General features: G+C 42.8%; 1 protein-coding gene across 1 annotated transcript in view; it reads right to left on the bottom strand.

Annotated features, from left to right (window-relative positions):
• Positions 1-19197: 19197 nt before the first annotated feature.
• The window catches only part of nedd9 (neural precursor cell expressed, developmentally down-regulated 9), an 80651-nt gene continuing 77287 nt past the window's right edge, over positions 19198-22561 (bottom strand). The window contains exon 7 of the mRNA XM_041184359.1: positions 19198-21866. Coding sequence (XP_041040293.1) covers positions 21357-21866 — 510 coding nt within the window. The 3' untranslated portion in view covers positions 19198-21356. The remainder of the gene's footprint in view (positions 21867-22561) is intronic.

Raw genomic sequence — 22561 nt, 5'->3', positions numbered from 1 at the left:
AGGAATTGAGGTAGGTCAGATGAAGTTTAAACTCCCGACGGCAGCCATCACCGCAGCTGCTGGCTGTCCTGAGGGAGAGATGTGCAATTTATGCCAAAACCTTTCCATTACTCCAGAGGGAAGTGAAAAGTCACAGGGGAGCTGGAGACCTGACACCTGGGGCAGGGTAGGTCCTTGTTTCATCAGCTAGAGGCCATGAGGGAGGGGAGGGAGGTCACTTTGTCATGCAGCAGGGGTACATCTCTGTTTAGCGTCATCTCCCTCTGCTTCCATGTCCTCCTCCTCTGTCACTACCTGCTCCTCCCTGTATAAGCTGTCTTCTTCCAGGCCTTCACCTCTCTGAAAGTGCATGTTATGGAGAGAATGGCAGACCATGACAATGACCAAGACCCTTGAAGGGAGGCAACACTCAATCAGTCTGGACATCGAAATCACACCTTCAGAAGCCCAATAGTCTGCTTAATGGTTGTCCTGTTGAACAATTGGCATTGGTTCTTTTGCCTCTGTGAATCTGTCTGGGCCTCCCATAAAGGGATGAATAGCCATTCCTTCAAGGGATTTCCCTTGTCCCCTTAGTATCCATCCATGCACTTTGAGAGTTGGAGTGAAGATGTTAGCCTGCCTGGACTAGAGGAGAATGAAGTAGTCATGGTAACTACCAGGGAAAGCAAGCACACACACAGAGGAAGCTCTTGTTGTGCTCACAGACCAGCTGAATGTTGAGGGAGCGGAAACCTTTCCTGTTGATGGCCAGTCACTCGGTGCCTTATTGGCCACATGGGTGCAACTGATGATACCCTGCACCAGGGGAATCCAGAGATGGAGGTGAAACCCACTGCTCTCTGCCACTGTGAGCTGTCTAGCTCTGGCAAAGATAGCACCCATGACCAGCAAGATGCAGTGCTGTGCAGCTGCTTGAGAGATACCTCTGAGGAGTATTCACAATGAGGTTTTCATATGTCATGAGGAAGACAAGATAAGGCTGGTTCTTGGGAGAAATGAGTTACCCACTCTAAACATGCCTACCTCTGCAGACTTCCCAGGTCCTTTGACAAGGAGCATACTATAGCAGTTTTTCTCAGACATAAACATAATTGAACAGACTTTCAAATCTGTTAAAATAAACTCAGCAGTGTTTCTAGTGTACAAAAACATAGCACTGATATTTTGATTCCTGCTAACTTATTCACACTTGCTCTTGTGGTAATTATAAGTGATTCACTTCCTGTCCATTTCAAACTCAGATGATTCATCTACAAAATATGAGATCAATTATCTTAGCTAGGCTGACCTGCGAATTATCTATGATTCACTCAGGTAGCTAAGATAAAAATTTTCCATATATTGAGAAATTGTGCACCCCCTGTCCATGATTTTCCATCCATTAATTTTAAACCAGGGAGCACTGAAATGGAAAATCTCCCTTTGCATCCAGAAAGGATAACCATAGCAACATAATGTAAAACCTCTTCCTAGCTCTTATCTGTTTTTAATTTGCTGAAAGGTGCTTATAAATGAACCATAAAATGAAAACTCGATCAACCTTTGATAAAGCAGCTTTTCCCAATTTTTCATTTGGAATTACTCACAATCCACACATCTACCCTTTGGCTTGTAGATTTATGAGGTAGAATTTTTCATATGACAGGCAGGTTTGGCGATAGCGGGCAGGGGTGGGCACGGAGTCAATTGCTGCCTACGATTGGCTCTGCGCCGCCATTTTACGCTGGTGAGCCTATTAAGGCCAGCCCAGTGTAAGATGCAACCAGTAGCGCTCTCTACCTGTGCAGGTGGGAGGAGGAGGGAGAGTCGGGGCCAGTGCTTTTTCACATGCATGCGCGCAAGAGAATGCTTCAGTCTCCCTGAGGCACAGAACTGCCTTGGGGAGATTGAATCAATATTAAATTATTAAATAAAATGTTTAAAAATGTATTTAAACATGTCTCCTCATGTGACTGTGTCACATGAGTTGGGACGTATTTTTATATTTATGAAAATTTATTTATTTATTTAACAAAAGCTTGAGGGAGCCTCATCCCACTCATGGACGAGACTTCCTAAAAGAAGCTAAGGCCACTTGGGCTTTTCGCTTGCCCACCAACTTTAGGGTTGGACGGGCTGTGTTCACAAGTACTTCAATTAATTCCTTAATGGCCCACTGAATGAAATGTGCGATGACGTCGGGACGCACGCCCGATGTCATCGCATGTCATGTTACATGTCGGCGTTTTGGTCCCGCCCTCGCACGCCAACTGAAAAATTCTGCCCATGGTGAATAATTCCACTCTTATTAGAGTGCTCTTCCGTTGAAATAAAGCACTTCATATGCGTGTTGATGTCACTAGCTTCACAGTGCGCAAGCTGACTTTCGAGTGCACTTCACCCAAGAAGTGTGCCATCTCTAGACCTGGGGGTCTCACACCATCTAGGATTGACAATATAACTGCAGCTCAGGTGAAAACCAAGTTTCAAAGATTCCAGCTGGGACATTTAATGGGCTGCGAACTCCTTCATTGTTATTCATTGCTTTTGATTTTGGAGAGAATGGGTGGTTTTGTCTGCACTCTCCTAACGTGCAAGGAATCATTGGGCTGAATAATCCTGCTCTGTGGCAGGGGGTGGGAGTTGGACCCGGAAATGATGGCTTGCTGACTCCCACCCCTGCTGGTCCAGAACAAGGTATAACATGGCAATCACCCAATTATCATCCACCGGGTGGGTTTCCAGCCCACAATGTTGCAGGAAGGTGGCCTGTCCACCCAGTGGGGTGATTTTGTTGGAGTGCAAAAATGTTTGCAATCATTGACACGGGTAAGTTTGAATTCAAATCATTTTGATAATTTTCACAGAGGGTCAGAGTTAAGGACCTTTGGCAGGGAAAACACAGTCATGGAAAGCACCCTAAGCTTAACCATGAAAATAGGGACATATGAAGAAGCAGACTGCTAACTATCTTTCTCCCTCCATAGATAGCTGAGGTAATAGGGAGGGAAAAAGTCCCAGAACTGACCCAACGTGCGATGACAACTCCCTGCGAGCCCTCCTCCAGACTGTGAGTAATGGGCAGGAGGTACTAATGCCTGGCGATCGAAAGAGAAGACCTCCCTGTTTGATCAGAGTAGCTTGGACAGAGGTGGCCACAGAGGTCAGCAGCACTAGGGTCATCCTGAAAACATGGAGGCAATGTCGAAAGAGGCTCAATGATCTTTTAAAAACGGCAAGGATGAGTAAGTCTCCACCGTAGACATGAGCGTAGACAGAAGACTCCATTTATGTAATGTCTTGTGTACTGCTCAGAAATCCAAGGCAACAGAATGCACAATTGACTCTGATTGTGGCCCTGAGGCCTATGTAGGAGTGGTGGTGGGCGTGGGGGAGGGCGTGGGGGTGAGATGTGGAAGGTACATAAGCTATTGGCTGCTATACATTGTGCAGACCATGGAGTTGTCACAGGGCATAGGTGTGAAGGAATGAGTGTACCTGAGAATCTAATTCATCGCACTGTCACACTTCTTTGCCAGGAAAGAGGGCCCACAATGCCAGGGAGAGGAGCAGGACTGGAGGTGGCATTGCCAACCTGGCCATCCTGACCCTGCTGGAGGAGGACCTCTCTGTAGGAGACTGGCGCCATTCAATTGGCAGAGTGAGATTGGAGGAAGACCCCTTGGTGGAAGGTCTTGGGGTGGAGAGATTGGGGGGGAGGCCTTGGGTTAGTGAGATTGGGGGAGGTCTCCAGGTGGTGAGATTGGATGGAAGTCTCCAGGTGGTGAGATTGGAGGAAGGTCTCGGGGTGGAGAGATTGGGGGGAGGCCTCATGGTGGAGAGATTGGGGGGAGGCCTCGGGATGGTGAGATTGGGGGAGGTCTCCAGGTGGTGAGATTGGAGGAAGGTCTTGGGGTGGAGAGATTGGGGGAAGTTCTCAGGGTAGTGAGATTGCGGGGATTGCCCCGGGGTAGTAAGATTGGGGGGAGGCCTCGGGGTGGTGAGATTGGAGGGGACCTCGGGGTGGTGAGATTGGGGAGGGGGCACCTTGGGGTGGTGAGAATGCAAGGGGCATTATCTGCATCTGAAAGAGAGAGAAGTGTTGGGGGTGGTAGGTGCACGATGCTGTTATGAATGAGACATTGATGGTTCATACATTCAAAGGTTCTTATGGACCCTGGAGGAAACAATTCAGGATAGAATTAGTAGTCACATGGAAAAATATGGGTTGATAAGGAAGAGCCAGCATGGATTTCTAAAGAGGAAATCGTGTTTAACTAACTTGCTGGAGTTTTTTGAAGAGATAACAGAAAAGGTCGATGAGGGTAATGCTATTGATGTGGTGTACATGGACTTTCAAAAGGCATTTGATACAGTGCCACAGAACAGCATAAAAGGGACAGTAGCAACATGGATACAAAACTGGCTGAAAAATAGGAAGCAGAAAGTAATAGTCAATGGATATTTTTCGGGCTGGAGGAAGGTTTGTGGTGGAGTTCCCCCGGGGTCATTATTGGGACCCTTGCTTTTCCTGATATGTATTAATGATCTAGATCTTGGTGTGCAGGGGACAATTTCAAAGTTGGCAGATGATATGAAGCTTGGGAGTGTTGTAAACTGTGAGGAGGACAGTGTAGAACTTCAAGAGGACATAGAGCAGTTATTAAAACATATAGTTCCTTGGGTTTAATTAATAGGGGCATAGAGTACAAGAGCAGGGAGGTTATGCTGAATTTATATAAGACACTCATTAAACCTCAGCCGGAGTATTGTGTACAGTTCTGGGCCATTCGGCCCAGAAGAAGGATGTGAACACATTGGAGAGAGTGCAGAAGAGGTTTACAAGAATGGTTCCAGGGATGAGAAACTTCAGCTATGAGGTTAGATTGGAGAGGGTCTGCTTGGAGAGAAGGCGGCTAAGAGGAGATTTGATAGGAATGTTCAAAATCATGAAGGGGCTGGGCAGAGTAGATAGGGAGAAGCTGTTCCCACTCATAAAAGGATGAAGAACGAACGGGCACAGATTTAAAATAATTTGCAAAAGAAGCAAATGTGATGTGAGAAAAAACTTTTTCACATAAAGAATGGTTTGGGTCTGGAAAGCACTGCCTGGAAGTGCGGTGGAGGCAGGTTCAATCAAAGCATTCAAGAGGGCATTAGATGATTATTTGAATAGAAACAATGTGCAAGGGTACAGGGAAAAGGCAGGAGAATGGCACTAGGTCATAATGCTCACTTGGAGGGCCGAAGCAGATGTGATAGGTTGAATGGCCTCCTTCTGAGCCATTAAAATTCTGTGACTCTGTGATTCAGTGTCAGCATTGTAGAAGTTGTTTAATGTTAACAAACAGTAATACTTCATTCTGCATTTGGGGCTACCATAGTTGAAGGCTGTGCCTTCACACACACCACAAAGGTAGAGAATGTTTGTGAATTATTCACTTTTGTATTTCCTTGCACAGATGAACCATCGACTGCTGTGACCACCAGCCCTGAGGGCCACACACTAGCCTCCGATGAGTAAGAGGAAACTCCTGAGGGTGTAGAGTCACATCCTCTCCCTGCACCAAGCACGGCACAGATACTGGCACCTCGGCAGGCTTTTGCGCATCTGAGCCAGGGGAAGCACAATCTGGTGAGGGCAGTTCACAATCGCATGTGCAGCTGCCAGAGAGTGAGTGGAGCAGGCCTCAGGCAGCCAGGGATGTGCTTGAGGTGATCCAGAGGCTGAGCCCCAGTTGGATGATGAGTCTCTGGAGTCATGCATGAGGCGGCAGATGCTGAACGTCCAGCATTTACATGGAGATTTGGCAGAGATACCGGGGGGAGGTTGCATATTCTGGCAAGGATTCTGGAGGTGTCCATCCAGGCCATGTGCACTACAATAACCCACTCGAGCGTCAAACTTCCTCCATGTTCAGACTGGTAACAGCCTTGCAGGGGAAAACACAACAGATTGCAGAAGCAGTCATGGCTGTATGCACTGACTTTGTCATCCTGGCTCTGTTCTCAGGGGCCCAGAGCCAGGATCACAGGGGGAACTGGGAGCCTGAGCACTCAGTCAGCTCCTGGTCCCCCTTAGGAACACAGGGAGGACCAAACAGTCCTAGTGGTGGAGGATGAGCAGCAGCTGCCACCATCTGGAAGCACCTCTCAGGGCACTTCTGATGAGGGCAGCCTCTCATCCATCCCTCTGCCATTGGCATAGCCAACCTCGATTGCTGCCATGACAAGAAGGGCCTGCTGACACTCTGCAAGAGAATTCTAACATGGCCGGCTCCTCAAGGTCTCATTCACACGGAAGATGCCCGCCAAAGCTATTCAGGCAAGAGGGCAAATGAAAGTGATTCAAGAGCAGCACATGGAAGAGATTTGGAAAGACTCCACAATAGACACATGTCAGTTCACATGGGTGCATATAGATTTTGTTTCCCTGAGAAGGCCCATATATAAATAAACTATCTGCTTCATGCAAGCTTGAGCAGATTATTTATGGTTTAAGAAAATGGCGGGAGATGCAGTTTGAGGCAGATGTGAAGGTGTGTCAAGCTGCAACAATGGTTAATGGATGGCTATGGTGATTAAGGTAACAGGACTTTAGTAATGTGTTTTCCATGGAGGTGGGATGAAAGAGATGCACAGGAAGTGTAGGCAGCTCAGATGCTTTGGCTACATGACCTACAGGAACCTCTCCATTATTAAAGCCTCACGTTTGTCACAGCCATCCATGTACTCCTGTGCAGGCCCTTGCACTTCTCTGTCCAGTAGTTCCCCCACATGCTCATCAATTTCAACATCAGAGGAAAGTACTGTGTAAGCAGGTTTAGTTCTTTCTTTCTTGCAGCTTAGACAGGGTAAACTCACTCTCAGCTGTCAGAGCTGAGTAGTTGATTCGCTAACTGGTTGAACCTGGTTACTGTAACTGTAGTTCAGTTTACTATAAATTCAGGGTTCTTTAGTGCAGACAAAAGGAGTGCAGCTGAATAACAGAGTGAAAACTTGGGCTAGAATTTTACGTTCGGTGCGCGGGCGCACACCTGACATGCCCGAATGTAATATGATGCGTGATGATGTTGGGGTGCAAGCCGATGTCATTGCGCACTCATGCGATATTTCGTTCAGCAGGTGCATGCCAGAGCCAACTACGTGACTGCCAATAATTGAAAGGCCTATTAAGGCCATTAACAAGCTCATTACAATCAAATTTACTGCCCATCCACCCTTTCGATTGGCGGGCAGGCAAAAAGGCCAAGCGGCCTTTACATTTTATAGAGAATCTCATCCACTTCCTCTAATACCACTACATTTCCTTTTGCTCCCCCCACTTGGATGGCTCCCTCTACCACAGTGCCTGTCGGTTTGCCCATCCACCCTGCAGCCCCCACTCTCATCCAAACAAGCAGAGAGAACCTCAAATCCATTGGACAATTGCAGAAGCTCACACTCCTGCACTCCTGCCCTCTGGGTCCCCTTACCTGCCTCATTCGCAGTCACACCCTCCTGTCCCTGGCCACTGATCAAATCAGAAGACCTTATCCTAAGTGGTGTGACTACCTCCTGGTATAAAGCACCCAGGTAACTTTCCTCCTCCCTGATGTGTTGCAGAGTCTGCAGTTCAGCCTCCGGCTCAATGACTCTGGGCCAAAGTTCCTCAAGCCACAAACACTTACTGCATTCATGTTTGCCCTGGATCACAATGTTATTCAGGAGCTCCCACATGCTGCAGCCTTGATACATCACCTGTCCTGCCATCCATAAAGTGTTTTAAATAATTATTTACTTATATTAATCACTTATTTATGTTTTTTTAATATATTTTATTAACTTTACCACCAAATTGTGTACTATTTTAAACCTCTGGAATAGAGTAGAACTTACCCACTTACCAGATACTCACCAAACAGCTAGCTCCTTTCCCTGTGGTAAAGCAAGAATCAAATTCTATTGGATGAGAAAGATAAAAAGAGAATATAAACACCTCCTTTCCCCCAACTCCCCCCTCTCACCAAACTCCAAGGCCAGAATTTTTCTCTTGTTAGGCGGGAGTGGGCGGGGGTGGTCGGGAAGCTGACCATCACCCGCCATTGGCTCTGCTCTGCGATTTCACGCTGGTGGGTCAATTAAGGCCTGCCCTGCATGGATCGTGAACTGTGGTGCTGAGCACTACCTGTGCGGGCGGGGGGAGGAGGGAGAGCAGGCCTGGTGCGCAGTTCGTGCATGTGTGCGAAAGGGTGCTTCAATCTCCCTGAGGCACTGAGCTGACTCAGGGAGATTGAAGTGCTTTCTAAAAAACATTAATAAACACAGTAAAAATGTTTAAAAACAAGTCCCCTGATGTGACTCTGTCACATGAGCTGGGGCATGTTTTTAATTCAAAAATAATGTTTTCTGTTAATGTTTATTTGCTTTAGGAATTGAACACGAATGAAGAAACAGCCAAGGTCACTCACTGTGGCACTGTGTTACACTACAAGAATATGTGGGGCACTGGCAACAGTACTGGGGAAAGTGGGATCTGTACTGTTAGGACAGTCTACACCTGAACCGTGCTGGGGCTGGTGTCCTCGCAAGCTGCATAACTAGGCAAGTAGAGAGGGTTTTAAACTGAATAGTTGGGGTAAGGTATCAAATTTAGGAAGATGTGGTAAACCAAAGAGTAGAGACAAGGTAAGAGAGACAGGTATTAATGTGGGAAATGATAAACAGACTGTGACAGGAAAGGACAGAGAGTACAAATCTAAGAGTAAATCAGTAGATAAGGCTAGACGCTACAAAATAATATAAGATCAAAACTAAAGGCTCTGTATCTAAATGCATGTAGCATTCAAAACAAAACAGATGAACTGATAGCACAAATAGAAATAAGTATGATCTGATAGCCTTTACAGAGACATGGCTACAGGGTGACATAGATTGGGACCTGATTATTGAAGGGTAGGTGATATTTAGGAAGAACAGGAAGTTAGGAAAGAGTGGAGAGGTGGCTCTGTTAATTAATGATGGTATTAACACATTAGAGAGGGCTGACCTAACTTCAGGAAACCAGAATGTAGAAGCAGTTTGGGTTGAGATGAGGAATGATAAATGCAAGAAGCCACTTGTGGGAGTGGTGTACAGGCCCCCTAATTGTAATTACACAGAAGGACAAGAGAGACAATGGGATCTTGCCAGAAAGGTATAGCAATAATCATGGGGGATTTTAATCTACATATAGGCTGGAAAAATCAGATGGGCAAAGGTAGCGTAGATGAAGAGTTCATATAATATTTTTGGGATAGTATCTTAGAACAGCATGTTCTGGAGCCAACCAGAAAGCAGGCTATACTAGACCTGGTATTAAGCAATGAAGTAGGATTAATTGATAACCTCCTAGTGAAGGCACCCCCAGGTAGCAGCGATCATAATATGATTGAATTTTATTTTCATTTTGAAGGAGAAAGGAGTGCATTCAAGACTAGTATTTTAAACTTAAATAAGGGCAATTATGAGGGCATGAAAGCAGAGTTAGCTGAAGTCAACTGGCAAATGAGGTTAAGGGATAGATTGACAGAGGTTCAGTGGCAGACGTTTAAAGGGATATTTCAGAATACACAGAATATATACATCCCAATGAAAAAGAAAAATCCCAAGGGGAGGGCCCACCATCCATGGTTAGCTAAAAATGTTAAAGACAATATCAAACTTAAAGAAAAGGCAAATAATTACGCAAAGACAGGTGGCAGATCAGAAGATTGGAAAGATTATAAAGAAGTGATGAATGACAAAAAGATTAATAAAGATGGAAAAATTAGAGTTAGAGAGAAAGCAAGCAAATAATATTACGATGGATAGTAAGAGTTTCTATAGATATTTAAATAAGAAAAGAGTTAACAAAGTGAGTGTTGGCCCTATAGAAATTGCATCTGGGGAATTGATAATGGAAAGTGGGGAGATGGCAGATGAATTAAATGGGTATTTTGCTTTGGTCTTCACTATAGAGGACATAAGTAATATCCCGGAAATAGCTGTAAATCAGGAAAAGAAAGGATGGAGGAATTTAGGAAATTTACAATCACCAGGGTAGTGGTATTGAGCAAATTGTTGGGGTTGCAGGCTGACAAATCCCCAGGTCCAGGTGGACTTCACTCTAAGGTTTTGAAAGAAGTGTCTTGTGAGATTGTTGCTGCATTTTCCAAAATACCCTAGATTCGGGAAGGTTCCATTAGCAAATATAACTCCTTTATTCAAAAAGGGAGGGAAACAGAAAGCAGGAATCTACAGGCCAGTTAGCCTAACATCTGTCATAGGAAAAATGTTAGAAGCTGTTATTAAAGATGTAACAGCAGGGCACTAAGAATATTTTAAGGCAATCAGGCAGTGTCAACATGGTTTTGTAAAAGGGAAATCATGTTTAACCAATCTATTGGAGTTCTTTGAAGGAGTCGCTTATGCTGTGGGTAAAGGGGAACCAGTTAGGTTTCCAGAAGGCATCTGGTAAGGTGCCACATCAAAGGTTATTGCAGAAAATAAAAGCTCATGGTGTATGGATAACATATTGGCATGGATAGAAGATTGACTAGCTAACAGGAAGCACAGAGTTGGAATAAATGGGTCTTTTTCTGGTTGGCAGGATATGATGAGTGGAGTGCCGCAGGGATCAATGCTGGGGCCTCAACTTTTTACAATCTATGCAAGTTAATTGGATGAAGGGGCCAAAAGAATTGTTGCTAAATTTGCTGATGACACAAAGGTAGATAGGAAAGTAAATTGTGAAGAGGACATAGGAAGGCTACGAAGTGACATAGATAGGTTAAGTTAGTGGGCAAATATCTGGCAAATGGAGTATAATGTGGAATCATTCACATTGGCAGGAAAAATAAAAAAGAAGCTTATTATCTAAATGGTGAGAGATTGCAGAGCTCTGAGATTCAGAGAGGTCTGGATGTCCTACTGCATGCATCACAAAAGGCTAATATGCAAGTACTGCAGTAATTAGGAAAGCTAATAGAATGTTATCATTTATTGTGAGGGAAATTGAATACAAAAGTAAGGAGGTTATACTCCAGTTTTACAGGGCATTGGTGAGACCACATCTGGAGTATTGTGTACAGTACTGGTCTCCTTATTTAAAAAAATATATAAATGCATTAGAAGCAGTTTGGACAAGGTTTACTGGTCTAATACCAGGAATGGACAGGTTGTCCTATAAGGAAAGGCAAGGCAGATTAGGCTTCTGTCCACTGGAATTTAGAAGAGTAAGGGGCGATTTAATTGGAACCTTTAAGATCCTGCGAGGTCTTGACATTGTGGATGTGAAGAGGATGTTTCTCATGTGGGAGAATCTAGAACTAGGAGTCACTGTTTAAAAATAAGGGGTCACTCATTTAAGACAGAAATGAGGAGAATTTTTTCTCTCAGAGGGCAATGAGTCACTGGAACTCAAAGACAAAAAAGCAGTGGAAGCAGAGTCTTTAAATATTTTTAAGGCAGAGCTAGATAGATTCTTGATTAACATGGGGATGAAAAGTTATTGAGGTAGGCAGGAATGTGGGGTTGAGGTTACATTCAGATCAGCCATGATCTTATTGAATGGTGGAGCAGGCTCAAGGGGCCGAGTGGTCCACTCCTGCTCTGAATTTGTATGTTCATATGTTCGTATGTAGGATTGACTGCTTTCTTGTGGATCGTCTCCCTGCAGGGCATCACCTCTCTGAAGTGCAGGGTTGTGCAGAATGCAGTGCACAATGACCATCAATGACACGCTGGATGGAGCATACTGCAGTGTTCCTCCTGATCTGGCAGGCACCGGAACCTCATATTTAGGACCCCAACTGTCTGCTCACTGATGGCCCTGATTGTGCTGTGGCTGTCATTTATCTCCTCTCTGTGTTTGTCCTTGGAACCCTCACTGGTGTCATGAACACTTCTTCAAAGGGTAACCCTTTTCACCCAGAAGCCAACCATCCAAAGCATCAAGTCCATTAAACATATGTGGCACCTGAGAGTTCCTGGGAATGTAAGAGCTGTGGCTGCTGCCTGGGAACCTAGAACAAGCTTGCACAACTCTTCACTGGTGGTCACATGCTAACTGCACATTTAAGGAGTGATAGCCCTTCCTGTTTATAAATGTGCGGGGCTGGCCTTTATAGTGACGTGTGCGCAGTCTATCACCCTGGACCCTGAGGAAACCTGCCATCTTTACAAAGCTTCTGAGTCATTCAAATTGACTGTGGCAGTCCATGGAGAACGCAATACACTGATCTGCCCTTTGGAACATCACATCAGTAAAAAACTTAATGCTGTGGTGGACAACAGCTGCGTTATTCCACTGAGGTCTCCACACACGGCCTGAAAGGATCCAGTTGCAAACAATTCAGTGCCACAGCGATCTGCATGGTAACTGGCCTTGGATGGTCACCCATGAAGTTGGAAGCAATGTCCCCAGCCAGCATCTCACATAGAGGTCACTGTGCTTCTTGACAGCCTGAGTTTCCTCTGGCACTTCTCAGACATTTGAAGGTAACTCCACTGAGATCATAAGACCTTGTTCTACACCTCCGTGGTTGCAGCATCCTGCCTGTATAGGTCTGCTGCCCTCATGTGCCTCCAATACTTCCTGCCCATGACCATTCGGATTTCTCCCTGTCCTCCTCAATTTCCTTCTCCTCCTCCTCCCTGGAAGATGTGTCTCCCACAGAGACCACTATTCCCATGTTGCTCAAACCACACAGGCTGGAATGCAGATGAGGCACTAAGTGCACAAGTGTACAGGCAACATTCATGTTTAAAACACTAATGGATTACACTGAATACACACCGTCAAAGAATAACTTATCCAGCATTTTCTGTTTTTATTTCAGGTTTCCAGCATTCACAGTATTTTGCTTTTATCACAGCGGTCTAGTCTGCTGAAGTTAAACAGAGAACCCAACTACTGCCTTTAAGCCCCCCCTGACATGCAACCATGGAAGAAAACGAAATCCCCAACTGACATTTTTCCTGCACTCTGAACGTATTATTGCATTCAGCATGTATTATTGCAGTCGATTGGACTGATAATTAGCTGCAGTAACTAATAATTGAATATTTGATTATGGTGGGCGGGCACTCAATTCCTAGGGCTGCCCGCTAACTGTATTATTGCTTTTTAGCATGATAACATCAGGAACACGATCCAGCATCATCATGCCGGATAATACGCTTCCTTGGGCGCAGGACAGTCCCATTTTCAGAGCGTGTTATTCAGCCCATAGAAACTCACAGCCCAGAAAGAGACGACCTCACCCCATCATGCCATTCTGGCTCTTGTAAGAATGATCATGCTTAGTCCCACATCCCTCTTTTCCCTCATCCCTGATAACATTGGGTAAACCTCCTCTATACCCTTTCTAAGACCTTTACATCTTTCCTGAAATGTGGGACCCAGAATTGTCCATAATACTCCAGCTGAGGCTAAACCAATAGTTCATAAAATTCTGGAACGGTCTTCTTGCTTTTATATTTTATTCTACTATTTATTTCATTAATTTGTGCAGATGGACACTTGAGATTTATCTGCTCATATATTTTTTGCAAAATCATGCCATTTCTCCTCTCTTGAGGTCCCAAACATCATGGAGGTCAGTCTTCAAACACACGAATCTGGATACAACAAAGGCTATGGGTCCTGACAACATTCCAGCTGCAGTATTGAAGACTTGTGCTCCAGAAGTAGCTGGGCTCCTATTCAAGCTTTTCCAGTCCAGCTGCAACACAGAGATCTACCCAACAATGTGGAAAATTGTTTAGGTATGTCCTGTCTACAAAAAGCGGGACAAATCCAATCCAGCTAGTTAACGCCCCAACAATCTAATCTCAATCATCAGCAAAGTGATGGAAGGTGTAGCTGACAGTGCTTTCAAGCAGCACTTATTCAGCAATAAACTGCTCACTGATGCTCAGTTTGGATTCTGCCAGGGTTGCTTATTTCCAGAAATCTTTACAGCCTTAGGCCAAAAGAGCTGAATTCTAGAGGTGAGGTAAGCATGATTGCCCTTAACATCAAGGCAGCATTTGACCACGTGACTCATCAACTAGTCTGAGTAAAACTGAAGTCAATGGGAATCAAGAGAAAACCCTTCAGCAGCTGGAGTCATACCTAGCACACAGGAAGAGAGTTATGGCTATTGGAGGCCAGTCATCTCAGTCCCAGGACTTCACCACAAGTGTTCTTCAGGGCAGTGTCCTAGGCCCAACAATCTTCAGCTGCTTCATCATAAAGACCTGGATAACCTTCAGACTTGGACTGGTAAGTGGTAAGTAACATTCCTGCCACACAAGTGCCAGGCAATGACCATCTCCAAAAAGAGAGTCTAACCACCTCCTGGCATTCAATAACATTACCATCATCGAATTCCCCACTGTCAAACATCTAGCTGGTCACCATTGATCAGCCACATAAATACACTGGCTCCAACAGCAGGTCAAAGGTTATGTATTCTATGATTCTACAGTCAGTAACCCATCTCCTGAATCTCCCTAAACCTCTCTACCACCTACATGGCAAAAGTCAGGACTGTGATGAACATTCTCCACTTGCCTGGATGAGTGCAGCTCCAACCCTCAAGAAATTCAACACCTCTCAGGGCAAAAGACCCTGCTTGATCAGAAACCCATCCACCACGTTAAACATTCATTCCCTCTACCACTGGCACAATGGGTGGAATTTTCCATGCCTGCTGGCGTTGAGTGTTTAGCAGGTTGAGTGGATAATATGGCGAGAAGGCAAAAAATTGGTTTCATGGTGTCAATGAAGTTCGCCAACCTCGCCATGGAGGAAGTCAAGTGCTCACTGTCCATACATGGCTGTGCATAGCTTCTGGCATCTCCACCAGGTGTTCTCCTGCCGCCACTGCATCTCCAGGAGGTTTTGTGTGGCCATCAGCAGAGGCCAATCATCAGCTTTGGGCTCAGCATGGACCTGAACACTAAAGGCCTCAAACTGTCAACTACCATCGACTGTCACAGACTCCACCAGCTGTTCCACCGATTGTTTAAACATGAATGTCCCTGTGCTGGTGGAGGGTGTGGGGGAAAGATGTGACATTGCACCCTCTGAGGTTTTTATGCCCTCCTTCTCATGGACTGCAGGATCCTGGATGATGGAGCAGGCCATCCCTCCGGAATGTGAGGGCTCTCATTGGTGAACACAAAGAATCAGTCCCTCTTCCCATCCCTCTCTGATGCATGTCTCCTTTCTACCCAGTGGTCAACAGCAAACTCTCTGCCACTTCACTCTCTTCTCTCTGCACTCCTGCTTCACAGTCTGCGATTGTACAGCTGCCCTGTTCTCCAGCCATTTCCATTGTCTCTTCCTCTGTAGGTGTCTGCCACTCCTCAACCTGGTTTTGCCTGTTCTGTGCTGTTCTGAGCTATTTTCTTCTGCAGACAGAAGGGGAGAATTAATCTTCACTCAATGAACAACCAGCACCTTTATCAGCATGCATTCCTTTAACAGATGGCGCTCGTACAATGATGGAAGGAAGAGCCTGTAACCTCTAGCCCACATGCATCCAAGTCTCATGATACACCTGCTTCTGGGGCTTACACTTCTTTGGCCTGCTTGCCTGGTCCTTCCTCTCACTGAAACCCATTGATTGTTGCTCTCATGAGAGCCACAGCACACTAACCATTCTGTTATGCTTAGTCTGGTGGTGCAGAGGAGATCATTGACCCGCCTTTTTACTGTCAAGTATTTATGTGTTTTTCTATTGCCCATGATCAAAGTATGTTTATGTGTGAGCTTAGTGTGTTTTATTACCCTCAGAGTGGTTTGCCCCAATTTAAATAAAATCCAGCAGCAAGCTTTTGTGAATTAAAAAACAAAGAGGATTATTTATTAACACACACTTGCCCCAGAGGTTTAAATGTGACATCCCACACACTCTATCATATATATAAAGATTAGATACAATGAAGAGAAAAAAACAATATAGTTACTATCTGGTATTATTTGAGTCTCTTTCATAGCAGGCTTGTAATTTCTTAGATAAATTGATGCTTTAGCTGGAGTGGAAGTTTTGTAAAGCAGAGAATTCTCAGTAAGCTGCAAGGTTTCTTGTAGTTGAATTGTCAGGATGTCAGCTCTCAGGTGAACTTGAAAGTGGAACAGGTTGGAGGAGAGTCCTTCATCCACTTTCAAGGAATAGCTGTTTTACCTTGGCTGTGTAGTTGGATTATAGCTGTTTTGATGGCTTTTTTCTCATGGTGTCTCTCACGGTGTTTCTGATCTGAATAGCTTCTACTGTTATTTTTAAAAGAACAGATGTCTTAATCATGTGACCACTTATAAGCCCAAAGTCCTCCTTCCAAAAAAATGGTAGTGGTTTGGGATGATGTGCATCCTGTACCGTCGCCTTTCACACTTTGAGAGTTTTGAGACAGCCATGGCTTTGTAACTGAATGACCCATTCTATTTAAATTACCCTTTTAAATGCCTACTCAGAAAATTGACATTGAGTCAACAACAGTCTGGATGGGTCCTTTGTCCTCTGGAAACGGACATTTTGTAACCCACAAAAGAAGTCAGGTGAACTTCGGGCACCCATCCATTTGCAGCCTTATTGCGTTTAATTTCTTTTTAAGATATAACTTTAAAAGATCATTATATCTTCATGCCAGTACTGAACATGACACTGCATTCAACCCAGATGCACTTGTTGACCCCCACGACTGCTAACCTCCACTACAATATCCATCCACTCAGAAAGAGTTACAATATCCATCCAGGCTTCCTTGGTTACGCATCACCTGCCATTCCTGGAGAACCCTGAGAACAACCTGCAGGGAAGTATTGCTGGACCCTTTGCTCCGAGTTGTGTGCCAGTTGGACATTTCTTTCCCAATGCTGATCACAGATCAGTATGCGCTGATGAGGCTGGAGATCTCGGCAATGGGCTAGGGGATCAGCTGAAGAAGAGAAGGTTGACACTAGAGGTCTGGAGAATGAGCTTGGATTTCAGCTCAAAAAGAGATCAAGTCTGGAGGTCTGTTTAGGAGTGGAATTCCTCTCTTCCTCTGCAACACCAATGCAGCTGGCCTGTAGACACTGCAGGCAGGTCCAGATGCTGTTTAAAATAGCACCCAGACCTCTGAATCCATCAACTGATGGTGGAATAATAGACTTCCTTCCAGCCCCTGCCACATAATTGGCCGGGCCCTGTGACTCTACTGCATTTATTGGCTGACTGTTACCAAATCATGGTTGGCCAACCATTCCCGTCGTCAGTAGTAATGCTACCTGCTTCCAGTTCCGGTTCCATCATTGGGACCTGCATCAGGGCAACTAAAGTCTACCTGATATCTCCTTGTGATTGAAATTGGATATTCATGTCCTTTGCATATGCCCCAATCATTCCTTCCTTTTTTGAAGGAAGGCCAAGAAAACACCTGGTAGGATAAGTCCAGACAGGAATAGTTAAGATGCTTTATTTTACAACTCACAAACATGGAGAGCACCAGTTATGACCCCACTCATTTAACTTGATCAGTACAACTTGTCCATGTAGTAATACAAAATAATGAACACACACTTCCCCACGTAAGGAAGTACCTACATGTTGCCCAACTCAGAAAAAATAACTCCTAACCACTCTCTTGCCCTTTCCTTGAGTGTTATTCAAATTTGCCCTCACAGCTGTGTTTCTGTTTTTTTTTCTCTTCTCAGATTATTAGTATGGCTGACATTTAATAAACAGTATGGATTATTGTACAGATTATGATATAAGTAATGGATTGTGATACTGTTTAAAGTTTTTTTAGAATAGTGTAGTTCATGCAGCAGTGTGACTGTGGCATAGTATGGATTTTCGTAGAGATTATATATAAGGTGTGGATTTCAAATATTTACACTATTCCCCAAATTTAAACCATACTTCATGATTCATAGTGTACTATAAGCAGTGTCTTGCTATAGTCCAGGACCAGGCACTTTGGTACAACTTATTGAATGGTATGTATTATGGCTCAGATTGTGATTAATGGTACAAACCATGTGCTGTGGTCAGTATGAATTATTTTATAGTTCAATATAAATTATATTAAAGTAACAGGACAGATTATGTAGTAAATATAGATTATTGTGGAGATTATGAATCAATGTGGATTATAGAAGAGGTTATAAATTATTTTACAGTATTTCAGATGATTATTTCACATATGCATTAATCATTATGGTATTACAGACACTGCACTGTGTGGTTTATGCCTTGCAATGAACATTGTGCAGATTATAGCACAGTGTTATGACATATTTTGCTTTAATATGGAATAGGGTACAGATTCAAATGTATAATGGGGTAATGTAAAGATTATGGTCTATGCTGCAGTATAATGCACATTATGTTTTAACAATACAAATCATAGTATAGTTATGGATTAATGTATGTTACTTAACACCCTGAGGTACCAATAAAGTACTGGATATATGTGCAGCCTCATCAACAGGTTTATGTCCATGTGTTTACAGTGCTTTTCCTTCTGTTCCTGAGGGCATTGACTTGTGCTGGCTGCATTCCAATACCTTCCCAAGACACTACCACAACGATCTGTTTGTGGCTACGTCTCTCAAATGGTCTTCGCAAAGAGAGGCACCTCATGAGAATTAGCCTTGTACTCATTCATAATGTAGGCTCAAAAGCTGCCAACTGTCTTCATTTTGGGTGAAATAACACATCCTTTTAAGGAAAGGTTTCCTTTCTTAATAAGCAAATCTCTCCTGTAACCCAATAAGTCCACTATTTCAAATCAATAGAAGCATTAGCAGGACGTTGGCTACATTCTCATGCCTGTTTCACTGCTCTCAGCTTTGATTTTAAAAGCAAATCATCATATTGCCTATTTCACTCACATCTAATGAGAAGCAACACATTTTACACATAAAGAAGTACCAGGCCATGGTTGGGATTGGGAGGGGTAGGTGGGTAGCAGGTTGGGATGGAGGGGAAAATAATTTTCCCAAGTGCATCCTAGCTAGGGGCAGCCTCATCCACTGGTGGGGAACTTTGGAGAAGCACCAGCATGCTGCTGATACTTTCATGTGTATGTTGGAGGTAGGCAATGCCAGTGGGCAGTCGAATTTACTCACCACATTCTATTTAATAAAAAAATTAGGATTAAACAAAATAGAATAGTTTTGGTCAGGTATTACTTCTCATTTTAATGAATCAATAGGTTGTGAAAAATAAAACAACCATTTTCTAAAACCATATCAAAAACATTTAATTTTTTTCAGTCGATATATTTAAATTTTTTTTTACAGAATAACGTGGCTGAATGCTCTATGTAACATTCAGAAAAGTTTAATTAAAGTACATTTCCAGTTCCGGCAATGTTAGACATAGATTACAACAGAGTCTGAACGTTACCTTCTTACTGCACGTTCTCCTTATGGATTTCAGTTGTCATATAACCACACAATTATAAGACTTAAAAAATATGAATGAACCATGTTTTCATTCATAAAGCAATGCAATCTGTTGTGAATAAATCAAAATTCTACAAACTTAATGACAGATGATAAATGGCACTACTTGGATTCTGACATGGCTTTTTTTCTATATGTAGTTAGCTACACACAGATTTCCTGCACATTACACTATGCACCTTAATGTAACAACATAACACATTTCATAACAAATGGATTATATCTGCCATCAGATGTATCACTTTTCAAAATTCTGGATTTGGGGTTGTGGAAGTACCATACAGATTGTAATGGTTCAAGAAGGCACTTACCACCAGCTTCCCAAGGGTAACTAGGGATGGGCAATAAATGACAGTCCACATCCTGACAATTAATATGACAAATAAAGTATGCAATCAGTGGGGAAGATTTATGGGCACAAGACCATTGATATTCAGATTATCAATATGGAGCCAACAGGTGGTATAGTCTTTGTATGATTCCATCATGGAAAACTACTCTATTTAGGAGAGTAGTGGTGTCCAGTCTTTGTCCTGTGGGTCATATGGGTGTCCATCAATATAATTTATCTTAACTTGCAATTATAAAGTTGTTGATCCTAAAAAATCATATGCTCTGATTTAAGATTTAATCAAAAAATGTTAAGAACTGTACTTTCCAAACTGCTGGCTACAACATTCAAATAGGACAAACCAGCAAATAAGAAATTTAAAATTAGAAGTGTGTCACCTAGGCTTCGAGGGTATAGGGGCAGCATTTTTGGACACCTTTGTTAAACTGTACTCATTGACTCCTGTTCAACATCCTTGAACCATCACTCATTTGATAATTAGCATAGATATTTGTAGGGTGCTCTAAGTAGTGAATACAGTTTCATCTGACAATGTTAAGGGCAGAATAAATAAAGGGAATATGGCAAGGATAATTAAAATAGTAAAAAGAAATGTACAGTACCAGTTAAAAATATACAAACTAAAATTCAAAGGTTTAGTAGAAAAATGATTTCTCTGCTTCATAACATTATGCAGAGTGATTGGGATTTCATGTTGCTTCTCAAGGCCAATATAGTTCTCCAGTTTGCACTTCTGCTGATATAATGATAATAAAAATGTGGGCAAGACACCCAAATTTCCAAATATTCCTCAGGTGACAGCATGAAAATGTAAATTAGAAATATATTTGATCGTTCTATAGTTCATGTTGGCAGTGGGGAGTCGCACTCACAGGGAGCCTGTGACTGATATGCAGCCATGGATTTTCTTTCAATCAATTCTGACTGGCACAAAATGATCACAGTGCATCTTCAATGTGCTCTCTGGGAATTCAACGGAATTGTGGAACCAGTCCTGTACATTGCTACTGGTTTAATGAATGGCCAACACTGTCATTTCTGAAGTACAGAAGAGTCAAAACATTCTTCTGATTAACAACCTCATTAACAACCACTGTCTCTTTCATCTGGTACAGGAGAAAATCTCTTTTAGTGCTAGTTTTTTTTCTCTGCATTCATTCATTTAATGCTGCAATAAATATGTACAGTTATAAACAAAGCCACAACTTTGGGTTTGACTGCTACTGAAATGTGAAGTTGCTAAAAATGCACATGATACAAAAGGCGCTTCACAGTGCAGTGTTAAATGGTAAATAGCTAACAATGAGTTTATTACTCAAAGTGTGATTATACTTGGTGCACAGTATGATTCAGAGTACTTTAGGGAACATTAAAATCTAGATACTCTAGCATCATATGCATCTGAAAAATGCAAATTGTTTCAGTGAAGCATTGAGCACGGGAAATATAGCAAAAATACATAGAGATATAAAAAACATTCTACATAAAAACAGAACATTCAATGAGCATGTCCTTATTATACAATATATTGTTTCTTTAAAGAATACCTTTACTTATTCAGAATTTAAAAATAATGTCTCTTCATAAAGACGCCAAGTGCAGCAGCAGGACTTTAAACTGATGAGAATGATAGGATAGTTCTGTGACCTTGTCCACCATCTCCTGCACTGCTGCTATGCTGGGATATTGTAAAGCAGCTGTCTTGGTTGCCATGACGATACTTTTAAGAAGTTCACAAAGCAGATTACTATAGTTTAATACTTTATTCCGAACATCCTGGGCCATAGCTTGTCTTGATAACGTGTCCCCGATAAATACAAGTTTGTGAGCACTGAGGATAATGAATTTGCTATGAGCCACAAAGATTCTGGGTGGCTGCCCACCACTGATAGAACTGAAGAAGGCGTCAATGGCATTCAGAAGTGTTACAAAATGAGTCTCACATTGTTCAGAGTAGAAGAAGAGAAGCTGCTTATCTTGAGAACTGAGATTGCTGCTCTTTTGAGGAATGTGCTGTGGTGCTTTCCAGTTTGAGAGGTCATTTTCCACTGGTTTTGTGACTTCTTTCTCCAGTTCTTGAAACTGGCTTAACTAAATCAGAAAATGAAATCAATTTTAAAAAATCAATTAAAACTAACATGAACATAATTATTTGTCCTGCTCCCAAAGTTTGTAATTTCTAAATTTCACAAGTGAAAAACGTTCATCCAAAACCCAGCATTACAAAAATAAACTTGTTCCATCCTCCTCCCAAACCAAAAACTGAGATTTACTCACATCAAACCTAAAGTACCCTTTACTGCTGGATAACAGTGACTGCAATTAGATATAATCACTTCTAATGAATTAATATGGATGTGTTTTTAATGTACAAGAAAAAGGAAAGGAAATATACTGACATGTTAAAACTGATGACAGAATATTTTTCCATTCTGTTAAAATTAACACACACTCACATGAAGAGTGCCAGAGCATAGAACTGTCTCTTTTATTTCAGTTGAGTAGGGAAAATGTTCATTACATTTCTGTACAAGTGAAGCCGGCCACTGAATGCATTAAAGGACAATATAACTTACAATAACAATGCTGAAAAATGTTCACTACTAAATGCTTCCAGAGTAGACAAGTTTTATAATCACAGGGCCATGAATCTGATTATAGCTAGATAACCCAAGCCTGAATCTCATTTTCAACCAACACTTTTATTGGAGATACGAACTGAGTGTTGAGGACAGAAAGTCAAATTTCATCTGGAGAAGAGAATCCCTTCCAAAATTACTTGAGTG

This window comes from Carcharodon carcharias, chromosome 3 (genome assembly GCF_017639515.1).
Source record: "Carcharodon carcharias isolate sCarCar2 chromosome 3, sCarCar2.pri, whole genome shotgun sequence".
In the NCBI taxonomy this organism is placed as follows: domain Eukaryota; kingdom Metazoa; phylum Chordata; class Chondrichthyes; order Lamniformes; family Lamnidae; genus Carcharodon; species Carcharodon carcharias.
Note: the sequence above shows the minus strand (reverse complement) of the source record. Positions and strands in the feature narration are given on the sequence as shown.